A 15,663-nucleotide genomic window follows, 5' to 3' on the forward strand; every position below is an offset into this window, starting at 1 on the left:
TGTAACTGACTTTATGGTGTATTAATTTATAATTGGGTCTACATCCACCTGGCTTGAGCTGAGCCCAAGAATCCATATTGAGCTAGTTAGTTTAGTTTAAAAGAAAGGTTGTTATGTCTCATGCTGGTATTCCCTAGGATACTCTATGGATATCCATTTATTTAGCCCCAGAAAAGATATGTCATCTGTACTTTCCTGTTTTTGTGTAGTTAAGGGAGTTTTTATCTTTTCCAAGGAGACAGCAAGTGTCTTAGGTCTCATCCCCTAACAAAAGACTACAAGATCCTGATAGGTCCCAAAGAACGGTAGTATCCAATTCTTCATGACCCCATGGACCATAGCATGCCAATACTGTCTGCTGGGATATTTTGGCAAAGACAATGGAGTGATTTGCCATTTTCTTCTCCAGATCATTTTCCAGATGAGGAAACTGAGGCAAATAGGGTTAAGTGACTTACCCAAGGTCACCAAGCTAGTAAGTGACTAGGGCTAGATTTGAACTCAAGTCCTCCTGACTCCAGGACTAGCCCACTATACATTCCTCAATTGTTACAGAGGGGTGTGATTAGCCTTACCTGAACTCCGCCAGCCCACCTTTCTCAGTATATCCAAACATAATGCTCCTGCCCCAATCCTACAACCTTTTTTAGAGGCCTGCCACAACCCTTTCTTTGTTGTGTGTTAATAAAGAGGGTCCCCTTCTTCTCTGGGGGTTGTTGGGCTTTGTTAGAGTTCCCCGAGTGACCCATTTTGTTCAGTTATACCAGTCACTGTTAACAATCTGAGCTAGCTTGGAGTCTGTACCTCAGTATACCTTTATTGGATTTATTTGGCACAAAATTGTTAAGAGATTTGCCCAAAATTAGAAGGTTAATAAGTTGCATAGCTAGGATCCTAACTATGACCCAACTACAAATGTAATGCTCTTTTCACTACAGTGGCATAATAATGAGCCAAAAGTACTTAGCACAGTGCATGACAAAAAGTAGGCACTTAATAAATGTTTATTAATTGACATAGTGGGTACTTAATAAATGCCTGTTGACTTGACTAGGAGCTAGGAAGACCTAAGTTCAAGTCCCAGTTATGCCACAGTGGTTGTTCCTCACTGGCTAAGTCATTTGACTTCTCAGTGCTCTAAGCCAGAGGTGACAAAATGTCTGCCTGCCAAAGTCCTCCTTAACCAGATTAAAATGTAATTGAAAAACAGTTAACAAAATAAAAATACAATACAACATAGCTAATGTTAATTTGTGGTTTTCTAAGTCAATATGCAGTCTGCCATTTCTATTTGAGTTTGACACTACTGCTCTAGGCAACTCTATAAAACTTTAACATTCAGGAAAGGTGCAGAACTACATTGTAGGGGAGAATTCTGACCTGGGAGTTACTCTTACAGCAATAGGTAGAACCATCAGTCAACAAGCCTTTTTTATTAATAATAACAACAGCTATGTCTGTTTAAGGTTGCAAAGTGTTTTATGGTAGGTGCCATTATCATTCTTATTGTACAAATGGGGAAACTGAACCTAAAACAACTTAATTTACTTGTACATTGCCACTAGGCTAGTAAGTATCTGAGAGAGGAACTGAACTCAGGGCCTCCTGCTCCAAGTCCAGAGCTCTCTCCACATATTAAGCATTTATTATGTCCCTCATACTGTGCTAAACACTGGGGATGCAGAGAATGGCAAAAACAGTCTCTACCCTCAAAAAGCTTATGATATAACGAAGGAGACAACATAAAAATAACCATACTAGATAGACAAACAAAGAAAAACATATAAATGAATGGATAGATATGAATAGATAGATAAATGGATGGACAAATGGACAGACAGATGAATGAATGGATGAACATATAAATAGCTGAATGGATGGATACATACGAAATGAATAGGTAGAAAAAAAGAATAAGTATGAATGGATAGATAGGTAGAATGAGTGGATATACTGAGATGAATGGATACAGACTGATGAATGAACAGATTGATATGAATGGATAAATAAATGAATGGATGAACAGATAGATAAATTGATAGCTATAAATAGAAAGATGAGTGGGATACATAGGTATGAATGGCTAAATGGATGAATAAATGGATAGAGATGAATGGATGGACAGTATAGACAGACAGACAGATAGACAGATGGACAGACAGAGAGACAGATAGCCAGCGGATCGGCTTAGGAGGCCAGAGGGACACAAATAATGTGTGGTGCAGCAGTGCCCCAAACGCACCGAGCTCTGGGGGAGCCAACGGTCAAGCCCCGTAGGCTGGGCCCGCCCACCCCCAGCCCAACCAGCCTCCCTTTCTTCCTCTATCGCTCCATCTAGGTCTCCGGGGCCTTCCCACCACCCTCGCCCATCAGGGACTCACCGGAGAGACGCGGAAGGCAATCGTCAGATGAAGACAGACGAAAACAACATACCCTCCTCTCAGCCCTGCCGAGGCTCAAGTGTCCCGCCGACAAGGCCGCACGCTCAGCGCTCAGCCAATCACCGACCAATCTCGCATCACGCATGTGTAATGCCATCTCCCGGTAGATGTGGCGCATGCGTCTTGGGTAGCGTCTGGAGGGCGTTTTGTTTTCATTTTCTGCAGCTTGGCTCTGGCACGTTTACTGCGCATGCGTGAGTCAGTTGAAGGCGGGGAAGAGGAAAGAGGAGTTTTGTTTCATTTTGTGCACTTTTTATGGAACCTTTCCTCATGTTAAACTCTAGGCTCCCTTAAATTCTAGGGGCTTACCTAGAGTTTTTTTTAATACCTTGGTAATTGTATTTCAATATTTTTAATATCTAGATAATTGTAGTTTCAATATAATTGGTTTTCTTTGTAATGCTAAGCATTTAAAAGCATTATACAGAGAGGGAGAGCTTGGCACTTCGATCTAGACTGTCACCATCTCCCAGCCAAGCTTGGTTGGCTACGACGCATCCTCAGGAATAGCGGACGGAAAGGGGCGGGGGTCGGTGTTGGGAGGAGGGGGTGACTGAGGAGTGGACCAAGAGAAATGACCAAGGAGGGGTGGGGAGAGCGGTAGGTGCTGCCGTCAAGGACTGTCGCGAAAGGTAGGCCCAGGCGAATGGATGTGGGCACTTTGCGACAATTGCCTGAAACCGACTCGGCTCGCGTATTTTGGCTTCTCGACGGATCGGTCAGCGCCGAGGCAGCTTTCTCCTCGGGCGGGAGAGTCTGGGCGCAGGTGGGGGAAGAAAGGGGGTAAGTGACGTGTCATCCTTACCGGGACAGTGATGGCGAGTCAGCCTCTCTCCGTGTTTCTGTCTCTCTCTTGCTTTGGGGGGGTGAGGGGTCGGAAAGGGAAGATAACCGGATAGATGCGGCGGAGTGGGGGAAGGGGGATCAAGTAAACATTTATTAAGCGCCTGCTTCGTGCCAAGCTAGGTACTGGAGATACATCAAGAGGCAGAGCCCTCAAGGAGGGCAATCTCATGGGGTTGGGGGTGTTCAGGAAGGTCTCCATGGCCAGATTGCTCTTGATGTTTAATATTGAGCCTTGGCCTTGATGGGTAGCCTTTGAGATGAGGATATTTTTTTAAATGAGTACAAGGTCAAGTTCATTTCCCTCCCCTCCCAGTCCTAAGACCTTTTACCACCTCGAGCGGTTTGCCTGAGACCAATGTTTCTATTCCAAAAACGTCTCCGCTTTTCCTGATGCTGTGCTTTCCTTTCTCCTCTCGCTCCCTTCACCTCCCACACCCCAAAAATACTGTCTTCGTAGAAATGAGCTTAGCTCGTGCCTTATCCCTAGGTCTAACTTCTGTGACTTGCTTTTTTTTCTTTGTCGGCTCATCTATTCAGTTTATGATCTAGCCTTCCTTCCAGAATGTATATAATATTTGTTAATTCCTCTACTTCCCCCCCCCCATTCTTAGCCCAGTTTTTACACATAGACTACTCCATTTGTTCTTTTCATGATACTTCAATTGCATATTAATTCGTGCTAGAACCTAACAGAGGGTTTTGGATAATCAAATCCAAAACTAATTATTTTGTTCTGTGCTAAAATTCATAATGTAGTTTCTATTGTTGCTCAGTAAAGTGGATCCTTGGATTTGCATTCATTTTAGTTCAGTATGAATAGATACCTTGTGAAAGTGAATCAGGTTTTCACTCTTCTCTGACTAGGCTTTTCTGTCTAAATCTGAATGGAAGGGAGGGTTCTGGCAGGAAGAACTTGGAACCACATTGAAGCTGTTGTTCCCAGTTGCCCATCTTTCCTGTCTCTGTTACTATTTCTGAATCAGCTGGAGAGATTTTATTAAGTGAGACCTACCATGATTGCTTCCAATAAGATGCCAAGCCATGTGAGTTCTACGTAACCTGATCTGACCATTTGTTGTTGTTCAGTCATGTCCAATCCTTTGTGACTCCATTTGGGGTTTTCTTGGCAAAGATACTGGAGTGGTTTGTCATTTCCTTCTCCAGCTCATTTAACTAATGGAGGAAACTGAGGCAGACAAGTGACTTGCTCTGGGTCACACAAGTAGTGTCTGAGGCCAGATTTGAACTCAAGAAGATGAGTCTTCCTGACTCCAGACCCAGCTCTCTATCCACTGCCTGACCTAGTTGCCCATATCTTTATTCTATTTCAAAAGCTTTTAGTAGATCAAACCTGTAATTTCATCAGCATGGGGCACTGTCCCTTCTGAAGAAACTCTTGCCACTGCAAATCAATACAGAAGAGGAAAGAGAAAGACAGTCTTGCCCCTGAGGAATTTACATTCTAGTAGGGAAAAAACAACACATAAAAGGAAGCTGGAAATGGGTGTAGGGAGCAGTGGGAACTGGATATGATGGAGAAGTTCAAAGAAGAGCAGTCAGGTGGGAAATGAAAAGATGGCTGGTTGTGGAGCCCATCCTAAATCAGAGGGACCTCAGGAGCAGAGTAAGAGTACTGATGAGGTGTGACTTCAGAGCTGGTGTGATCGTTCAGGATTATGAGGTTCTTGGATGGACCCTGGTGGAGAAGTCAGGAGAAGTGCAGCCAGGGTGAGGAATAAACTATTCTGCCCATTATAGTTTCAGAGCTTTACTTGGGGCAGTGAGTGGTTCATGATTTGCCCAGAGCCACACAGCCAGTTTGTATCAAAGGTGGGATTTGAACCCACTGACAAGTCAGTTTTGTATCTGCTGTCTCTTGGGACCCTATTGCCCTTAGGATAAAGTAGACTGGATTAGATTAGATAAAGCATTTATTAAGAGATTACATAATCAGACTCCAAACTCTCTTTCCAGTCTACTGTCATTCTGTTTCCCTTCACACATTCTACATTCTAAACAGATTGGAGATGTTAGCTCTTCCTTGAACTTGCAGGAAGCCTTTCTTGATGCTGCCTTATTTCTAGTTCTTTCCCTCTATTAATTATTCTCATTTTATTCTATACAAGGCATACTTGAACATGAGCGTTTGCATGTTATCATACCCCTTTAGAATGTGAATTCTTTAAGATAGGACTGGCCTTTATCTTTCTTTGTATGCCTAATTCTTAGCACAGTGCCTGGCACAGAGTAGGCACTTAATAAATGTTTGACTGACTTGACTTTCCATGGAGGCCTTCCTTCATAATCCAGAACGCCTCTTTCCTGATTTTTGTTTAAACCCTAAACTTGTAGGTTCAGCTTAGATGCTATCTCTTCAATAAAACCCTCCCAGATCCCTGAAACTCTGTCTCTCCTCAGTAAGGTTCATGGAGCATTTCATCTGGGTTTCTCCTTCAGCCTATCACCTGCTACCTTGTAATAAACCTATTTGTTAACTTGTCATAGTCCTATTAAGTTGTATGATTCTTGTGGAATTGAGGGATTTTGAAAGTTCCCTAAGTTTAGAGCCAGATGTCTTGGGTTGGAATCCTAACTTGGGCACTTCCTCCCTTTGTGACCCAAGGCAAGAAAGTTATTTAACCTCCCTGGACTCTTTTCTGCTCTTCTAAAGTCTGTCTTTCTTTCATTGCTGAATCAGGCCCCATCTCTTCCTTGAAAGCTCTTTGCTACTCAGTTCTCAGTGATCACCTGCTCTAAAATTACATAGCCCTTAAACTTGTTTATGTGACTTATTTGGCACTGTGCTGTCAAGTAATGTTATTCTTATCTTTATAAATTTGTCCTGTCCCCATAACCTATAATTAGTAATCTCCTCAAAAGAAGAACTATGTGTTATTTCCTGTTAAATCCCCAATGCCTAGCACTTTGCATACCTACAATTCCAGTATTCGAGACTAGAAACAAAAATCTGTGGTTTAATTTGTGTTCTTACTTTCTTCTGTTAATTATTTGAAGCCATTATTTGATTATAATCAGATTTTTGAGGGTAATACAATCATTAACTTTAAAACATTTTTAAAATTTGATGTTCCTAATTTTAAATGCGTAGTGATGTATTTCATGTGGGAAATGGGGCAAACTATTGTCAGAAGCCCTGGGTTTAAATCTCATCTAGGTGTATGACCATGGGCAAGAAACTTAATTTCTGTGAGGCTTAATTTCTTTATCTGTGAAGGGCATATTTACACTGTCTGTCTCAGGATTGTTGTGTGGAAAGTTTTTTAAACCTTAAAGCACTGTAGAAATGTGAAGCATTATGCCTGAGTAGGATTATTCACCCGTCATCCAGCCCTGATATTAATGTCATAAAATTTCATGTTGATATTCATGTTATCAAATGTAACTCCCTCCACCCCTGGCCTTTCCTCCAATTTGCACTTATAATCATAGATTAGGTGCCAGAAAGCAGTTGCTACCTTGGGTTACATTGAGGGGATGCATGCTTCTACCATGACAAACCCCCACCTGTGTACTTCCCATTAATGACTATGCAGTAGATGCAGTCAGCCTTTAGTAAGGGCGTAAGGTGGCACAGAAAGAACGGTAGTTCCTCAGCAGCCCTCCTATAAACTTGGGGCACACTCTACTACAAGTGCTCATAGTGTCCGCATGGGCTCAGATTTAGACTACAGGAGTAGAGAGGCACATATGTAGGGTATAAATGTGGCAAAGGCCACTAGCAGCTCCTCATAATGCAGGGCCTAGAAGCCTCTCTTCACAGGGAATTCCTCTTGAGTTTAATATCTGTGCTAGATAGGTTGCTCAGCTAGGTTCCTAGGATCTGTTCTCCCCACTGCTATCAGGGGTCACAATCCTTGAATTGCCTCCACTTTTAGGTGATTATCTCTGGGTATCCATGTCTATTTGGAGTGTATGTTGGTGTTCCCTGTTGTGGTTCGGTTGTTTTCCAATCATGTTTTCTTGGCAAAGATACTAGAATGGTTTGCCATTTCATTCTTCAGGTCATTTTCCAGATGAGGAAACTGAGGCAAATAGGATTAAGTGACTTGCCCAGGGTCACACAGATAATGTGTGTCTTGATTTGAACTTTGGAAGAGGGGTCTTCCTGACTCCAGGCCTGACACTATCCACTGTGCCACCCAGATGCCCTGGTGTTGCCTGATGACATACAATTTCTATTATTGGTCCAGTAATTCTCCTTCAAAGGGGAGCTACCCATTAACTTTGTGGCCAGTATAGAGAGAAATCCCCTCCTTCCCTGCTTCAGGGGTTTCTTCCACAGGCAGCTTCCCATCTCTTCATGCTTCTGAAATTTGTCCAGAGCTTAACTACATATATCCTATAATGATAGCATTTCAAAGTGAGTCCAAGTGACTTTGTGGACAACTTGAAGCAATCCTGTTCTCCTTTTTTTAACAGATCCTGATCTTCTGCCTCACAATACTCTGAAGTCTAATCTTCCCCTAAGGTCTAGCATTAAATTCATTTGATTGGCCCAGAACTCTGACCAGTAACTCAGTTCACATTTATTCTTTTGCATGCACAATGCAGTAAGTTGAGTAAAACCTTTTTTAAGTCAAGGTTGTCTAAATAAATGAAAACCTTAGTGAAAATAAGAAAAATAAGATGAAGTGTTATATTGCTAAGACAGGCAGTAGGCCCACATGTCTAAAGCCTAAAAGAAAGATAGTCACAGAGTTGTTGACACCAACAAAGGCACAAGAATAAGATAGGAACAGAGGCTGAACCAAGATGGTGGAGAGAAGCCAGGAAGTTGCCTGAGCTCTCCTCAGTTTCCCTTGGAAACAACATTAAATCTAGCCCCTAAACAGATTCTGGAGTGATAGAACCTAGACAAGGAAGGAGTGAAACAATATCCAGCTTAGGATAACTTGGAAGGACCTTAGGAAAGGTCTGTCTCACTTGGTAAAAGAGGACCTCAGCCCAGCACAGACAGCGTCCAAGCAAGCCAGCAGGAGGATCTTAGCCACAGCACAGATGAGCAACAAATGCCCCTCAGTCCTGGATCAGCAAGCCAGTGGCACAGGCCTCCCCCAGCACAGCCAGTAACAGCAGGCGCAGCTAGGGAAGCGAGCACGCAACCAGCACACAAAGCCAGTGACCAGGCCCCTGACCTCTAGCACAAAAGACCTGGGACAGTACCCCCTCTGCCCTCGGTGTAGAGCTTAACTTTAAAAGCCACAAAATAGACCAAAAAAAAAACGAGCAAGAAGCGAAAAAGAACCTTGACCACAAAGAGCTGCCATGGTGACGGATAAGAACAAAACACAAATTCAGAAGAGGACAACAGTGTCATAATGCCTACGTGAGAAAGCTCAAAGGAGAATATGAATTGGTCTTGAGCGCAAAAAGCCTTCTTGGAAAAGCTTAAAAAGATCTTGAAAGTCAACTAAGAGAGGTGGAAGAAATATTGGGGGAAGGAATGAGAGAAATGCAGGAGAGTCAGCAGCTTGGAAAAGGAAGAACAAAAATTGTCTGCAGAAAACAATTCCTTAAAAGATACAGTTGGCCGGGGCAGCTAGGTGGCGCAGTGGATAGTGCTCTGGCTTTGGAGTCGGGAGGACCTGAGTTCAAATCCGGCCTCAGACACGTAACACTCACTAGCTGTGTGACCCTGGACAAGTCATTTAACCCCATTGCCTAACCAAAAAAAAAAAGAGAGAGAGAGAGATACAATTGGCCAAATGGCAAAGGAGATACAAAAATCCACTGAAGAGAAGAACCCTTTAAAAAGTAAAACTGGCCAAATGGAAAAGGAAGTATAAAAGCTAACTGAAGAAAATAATTGCTTAACAATAAAATGAGAAGGATTGACAGTGGCTAATTTGAAAAGGACAGAAGCATGAATTCCTTTTTACTTTACCCTTTGTCCTGTGGTTTTTATTAACATAAGTTACACTCAAATTCTTCCCAAGCTTCAGACTTCCCATTGTACATTTATCTACTATTACTTCCCCTCCTTGGAATTGCCACTGAGCAGGGTAGGAGGAGAGAGCAGCTACGTAGTCTCTTCCCCTTTCCACCTCTACCCTTCAACCACCTTTATGTTATTCCCCTTCAGATTTTACAGTTATGTTACTACGCGTTCATATAATTCATTCATATTATTCAAAAGATTAAATAGGGCCAAAAACTTCCAGGAAGAAATTGGAGGTTTGTCTAACAGAACCAAATGGGTCAGACCTCTCTATAATAAGGTTTTAGTGTTTCAAAAGATTCATTTCAACAAATATTTATTTACTGAATAAAATGCAATAAAATCAGGTGTTGTACACTCTGTATCTTTTGAATATACATGACTTACACATCTACGTTTACCATACATTTTGTGGTCCTCAAATTTCTCTCTAATGAATTTTTTTGACAATAATTTAATTCAGGTAAAGGATCTGCTTGTATCAAGAATAAGCTATTCACCTGAAAAATTAATAGTACTAATTTCTAGATTTCTAATCGAAACTTATTTACCTGATTGTAGGTTATAGAATATGCTCTTAAAGGCATTCCTTAGGTCTTAAAGACTGAATGCTACTTGTTTCACATGCTGGGAAGGTGATAGCATTGAGCATGCTGAACTAGACAGGCAGTAGCCTTCACCCCAGACCATCATCCCCATAAACTGAATTCTTCATAGGATACAGCAAATTGAAGCATTTGCATCAGGACCCATATTGTGGGGAGAACCTTGTACCTAGGATTCCAGGAGTAAAAAACAAGAAACTTTGTACCTGAGGCAGGGGGCTGGCTAATGTTTCCCTTGTCTTCTATCTGTCTTCTAATATGCATTCCAAAAGAGGATAGAAATAAATTTGCTTCCACCTGACTCCATTCCATAGTCCCAAATCTTAGTATTTTTCTGAAAAATGAAACCTTACACATATAACTATAACCCCAAGATGTGGGCTCTATCCAAATTATAAATTATTCTGGGTAACCTGAGGCCAATAAGGAGATGTGGGGGGCTTGGGGCCCAGGGTCACATAGCTAGTAAATGACAAGTGTCTGAGGCCGCATTTGAACTCGGGTCCTCCTGACTCCAGGGCCAGTGCTCTATCCATTGTACCACCTAGTTGCCCCTGATGTGTGGGTTTTATACTAAGCCTTCTACAAATCCATCAATTCAGCAAGCTTTATTAAATACCTACTATGTACAAGGTATTAGACTTTCAAAACAAATCAAAATCCATCCCTATTCTTAAGGAGCTCACATCCTACATATATAACAAGTAAACTGTATATAAAGGTATAAATGAAAATTTGAGGACAGAATAAGCCGTAGCAACTAGGGGTATCTGAAAAGACTTTCCTTAAGAGGGAGCACAAATTGAGTTTTAAAGAAGCGAGGTATTGCAAGAGTTGGTGGTGAAGGATCTAAGCAGACCTCAGGTAGCTTTGATTGTACCAATTGTGAATAGATCAGATGAGACTACATATGGAGGTTGATGGAATTTTGATATCTGACTGCATTTGTGCATTTATCTGTCATTCTAGGTATTTGTGATTGTATACAAACAGTTCTCACTTTAAGTGGACTATTCCACCCACCTCTACTTAAAGTGATGTTTACATAATGTAAATTTGCTCCTACCCACCCACTTCACAGCCTATATAACAAAGGCATTGACAAAATAATGCCTTTTTACAAGTTATGAAATGTAGACATTAAATTCTATACCATGATAATAAACAGAATTATGAAATAAAAGGTAAAGTTAATGATAAAGTTTGCACACAGTAAATTTAAGATAAGCATGCAGTATGTTACCCATCCACTGCACCTCACCTTTATTACTGGTGGCTGGCTGAGCAACTTTTTTTATGAGGGGATTGAGAGATATTTAGATGGTGGCTCTTTTTTTTTCTCTCATATGTCTGAGAGTAGCAAGAATGTTATCCTTAACTTAGTCTTTGAACTTTTAAAAATTTTGAAGTATTCAGATCCATCTTTTTGATATAACAAAAAAAAATTGACTCAAATGATGAAATGCTTCTGCCAACTGTTTCCTTATTGAACCTTTTTGGTTCAGCTTTAGGTTACAAAGGTTCCCTTTCTTCTTCAGTAGTCAGCAGCTAGCAGCTCCATCAGATCTTCATTCTACAGTTCTTCAAGAGACTCAATCAACCCCTTCACATAATTCTCATGTTCATGTACTTCTAACTCCAATTCTTGTGCTACTGTTACAATTTTTTTAAATGTTACAATCTTGTAACTCACTTCTTCCAACTTTTCATCTTTGTCAAATTCAAGAAAATCAGGAACAAACTGCAAGCATACTTTTTAGCCAAAATCTCTTCATACATATTTCTGTCACATCTTCCCATGCCTTAGCAATATTCTAGATTGCATGGCAAATATTATAGGACTTCCAGAAATCCCTTAATATGAAATCCTTGTCTACATGCAAAGCTTCAATTGCCTGGACAAATGTAGTATGTAAGTAACACACCTTGAAATTTGCAATCCCTCCCTGATCTACAGGTTGTAACAATTAGGTAGTGTTAGCAATATGTCTAATGTGGAAATATGTCTAATAGGATTATACATGTATATTCTGTATCAGAGTGCATGCCATCTTGGGGAGGGGCAAGGGGAAGGAGGGAGAAAAAAATTTGGAGCTCAAAATCTTATAAAAGTGAATTTTGAAAACTACCTTTGCATGTAATTGGAAAAAACAAAATACTATTTAAGAGGAAAAAAAAGGTAGTGTTGGAAGGAAGGTAGACACTTTTACATTTTCATTCAAATCATCCAGATGAAGAGGGTGATCTGAGGCATCATCCAAAGTAAATAGAATCTTTTATCATTTATTTATTTATTTATTTAGTTGCAGTTAGGGTTGAGTGACTTGCCCAGGGTCACACAGCTAGTGAGTGTCAAGTGTTTGGTCTGAGGCCGGATTTGAACTCAGGTACTCCTGACTTCAGGGCCGGTGCTCACCCACTTCGCCACCTAGCTGCCCTAATAAATAGAATCTTTAAAGGAATGCCATTATCAAAACCATTGTTCAAAGATGTCTTGCTGATTCCTTTCAATCCTCCAGGATTTTCTCAGTGTTGTACAAGAACAGGTTTTAGTTTGTAAGTCCCAGATGCATTCCCTCCGAGCAGAAGAGTTAACTCTGTTTTTTCAAGCTGTTGTGCCCAGCATAATTTTTTCCTCCACTGAGATGTAGGTTTGAGATGGCATTCTTTGATTTAAAAAAAAAAGGGGCAGCTAGGTGGTACAGTAGTTAAAGCTCTGGCCTTGGAGTCAGGAGGATGTGAGTTCAAATCCAGTCTCAGACACATGATACTTACTGGCTGTGTGACTCTGGGCAAGTCACTTAACCCCAATTGCCTCACCAAAAAAAAAAAAAAGGCCAGTTTCATCTACATTAAAGATTTATCCCAGTAAGTAGGGACCTTCATCTATTAATTTTTATAGGAACTGTGGGAACTTCTTTGCTGCTTCAGTATCTGTACAAGTAGCCTCTCCTGACACTTGCACATTATAAAATCTTGCAGAGTTTTTAAATCATGCAAACCAACCACAGCTAGCTTTAAATACTTGTGCTCTTTCAAGGTACTTTACCTTTAAATATTCAGAGGCTTTGAGCCTTGGCTTGAATTGTCATTAGGCTTATAAGGCTATTCTGGTGAGTCTAGTTTTCCATCCATATAGTTAATAGTTTCTGCATCTCTTGAACAGCAGCTTCTCTTTATGTCAACAGATAAATCGACTTCACACAACCTTTCACTTTTGCTCCTTTATCCAGGCAGCATCCTTCACTATGGTGTTCACAGTCATTATTGCAAGACTAAGTTCATGGACTATCGATGACAGTTTTTGTCCTCTGTGTTTTCTAATTATTTTCATTTTCATTTCCAAGTCAAGTTGGCTTACACTTACAAGATGATTTACTTTTCTCCTCAAGAGCACATTTGCTGTCAAACATAGGGCAGAAACTTTCAACTCTGCTGTCTAAATACCCTATTAGTTGACTGGTTCATTTCCCAAGTGGGAACCCCTCCATCCTGGGGAGCATTGGAGAGAACTCTACTGCCATTAAGGTATTCTAGAATCACCTTAATCACTCTTTTGTAGTTGGGACTATAGGAGAAAATTATGCACTTTGTGTTTTAGGCATAAGCCTGCCAGAAGTAATTTTTATTAATTTGTATTATTTTAACAAGTTTTTCTACTTAAAGAAAGGTCCAAACATGAACAGTTATTTTATGATTCTTAAATCTCCTTCTTTGAAGCCATTTTCAAGGTTTGTTACTTAGCAAGGAAATTTCACAGCATGGTAAGAAAAAAAAACAGTTAAGAAGTTCAGTTAACATTTTGCTTCATAAAACTGAACAATAGCCACTTAATTTGTTTGGTATATCCTTCAAGAATCATTTTTCCTGAAATCATTTATTGTTATGATAAGGGTTATCTATGCCTAAGGATTAGTAAAATAATGTACAGATCAAAATGTCATTCCCTTTAAGGATTCTTTTCTCTGCCTAATCAAAAGTGAACTCAAAAGATAATTTTGTTAACTAAAGTAATCAGATATCTTCTTTCTCTTAGTCTGATTATTACCCCATTTGCACAAGGCAAGGGGAAAGGCAATCTTAACCAAATTGAAGGGCTTTAATTTATATAGAGTGGATAGAGACCTGGATTGCAGTCAGGAAGAAGATATCAGTTCAAATCTCTGCCTTCAGACATTTAACAGCAGCATAACTTGAGTAAATCACTTAACCTCTCCCAGACTCAGTTTTTCTTGGGTAAAATGAGAATAATAATAGCACCAACTTGACTGGGTTGTGTTTGGATCAAATGAAATAACATATGTAAAGCATTTTGTAAACCGTAAAACTCTAGATAAATGCTAATTAGGATTATTTCCCTTTCAATTTTTCAGGAGCTTAACTTTTGTTCTATACCTTTTTCACATTTCCCTGTAAAAAAGTAGTCTTTAGGGTAATTTTTAAATGCCTTCTTAATATTTCTAACAGAAGAAGGGTAAGATGACTTCCTCTACTTCCAGGAGAAAATTTACTTCTCCCTAGAGTGATAATGCCCTTGGCTTTTAGACCAGGACTACGACAGCCCTGCCCAGCTGACTCAGTAGCTTTCCATTCTTTGTCTTTGCAAGTGCTGTGTAATTTCTCAGCCTAGTGTCTTGGAGAGTTTAGGGAGAATCTCACTTACTAGTGCAAGACTGTTGGTCAAATAAGCTAAAGAGCAAAGTGAAGAGAAAAGATTTATTCCCATGTTAAGAAAGCTGCACCCTGGAAGTACCTTCAGCATCCTCTGGAAATAGCATTTGTTACGTAGCTCTAGAGCTAGGCAGGGTTTTGGTTACATAGCAGAGAAACAGGGTTTTGTGGCATTTAACTGGACCACTGGGGTATTGTTCTGCCATACAAGAAAAGCAGATTACAAGTCAACTTAGGTTTCCATAATGAAGTCTCAACAGCTTGTTGTATCACCAGCTTGTTCAGCAAGACTTCGTTTTTTCAGCCTGGTTTGTGATTCTTAGAGGGTCTGAAAAGCTCCTCTTAGAGAAAAGAACAAGGCTGCCATTTTAGTCACTCTGTGATTGTAAAATGACCTGTCTTTTCTTCCATATAAGCATCCCTTGTTCTTAGGGGTCCTGGTAGGGAATTAAGTCCTACTATTCCATCATTCTTCATAATAAGTGGGGATTTCAAATGTGGATATTATCAGATTCTAGTTGTCTTTTTGATTTGAGAAGGACAGGCATACAGGCTTGAATCATTTGCTGTCTCCCTACCTCTTCCTTATCCATTCACAGTGATAGATTGCTTCACTGGAGTGGGTACATCAGACTGCTAAGAAGTCAGAGAGCAGTAGGCAATATAATTCAGCTTCTCGGCCCACACATTGTAACTTAAACTGAGAGGGGATATGATATTACCCAACGAATTAATACTCAGGATCTGGACCCCATTTTATAGTACCTGAGCTGGGAAGGGGGATACCCTATGGCGATATATTACTCTGTGGCATCTGCTAGAGAAAAAGCAGTCTCCTTAAGGTCCTAAGTTGTGGAGATTTAACCAGGGAACATTGTAACTACACTTGTTCATGTATGTAAAGACATACTTTGAGACCTGACGGAAAAGGAAGTAGCTACTATCCTCATACTGCCATGAGGTATCCCAAAGGATCCAGGAAGTTAATCCCCATTTGGGTGTTAGTGATTGTTGCAATGCTTCAAACATTAGGATCTTACCCTTGAGCATCCTTAGATGTTGAACCCCGTGACATATGTAGTACTTTAAAGTTTGAATGGCATCTTCCGTATATTATGTCGTTTGAGCCTTATGATAACAC

General features: G+C 40.5%; 2 protein-coding genes across 5 annotated transcripts in view; one reads left to right on the plus strand and one right to left on the minus strand.

The window, feature by feature from the left end:
* RAD54B (RAD54 homolog B) overlaps window positions 1-2,485 on the minus strand; it is a 129,521-nt gene extending 127,036 nt beyond the window's left edge. Inside the window, exon 1 of the mRNA XM_020968529.2 lies at window positions 2,382-2,485. The gene's annotated coding sequence lies outside the window, so the exon portion shown is untranslated. The remainder of the gene's footprint in view (window positions 1-2,381) is intronic.
* Window positions 2,486-3,034: 549 nt separating this feature from the next.
* Window positions 3,035-15,663, plus strand: part of LOC110195701 (E3 ubiquitin-protein ligase NRDP1-like) — a 45,550-nt gene continuing 32,921 nt past the window's right edge. For 3 of the 4 annotated variants that reach the window (XM_020968548.1, XM_020968583.1, XM_020968567.1), the window contains exon 1: window positions 3,138-3,224. Coding sequence is in view for 1 of the 4 variants with exons in the window: in XM_020968573.2 (XP_020824232.1) it covers window positions 3,092-3,224 (133 nt within the window). In the remaining 3 variants the exon portion in view is untranslated. Of the gene's footprint in view, window positions 3,225-15,663 lie in introns of all 4 variants that reach the window. The other variant, XM_020968573.2, reaches the window with a different exon arrangement.

Source organism: Phascolarctos cinereus, unplaced genomic scaffold (assembly GCF_003287225.1).
Source record: "Phascolarctos cinereus isolate Bilbo 61053 unplaced genomic scaffold, phaCin_HiC Scaffold_4;HRSCAF=312, whole genome shotgun sequence".
NCBI lineage: Eukaryota > Metazoa > Chordata > Mammalia > Diprotodontia > Phascolarctidae > Phascolarctos > Phascolarctos cinereus.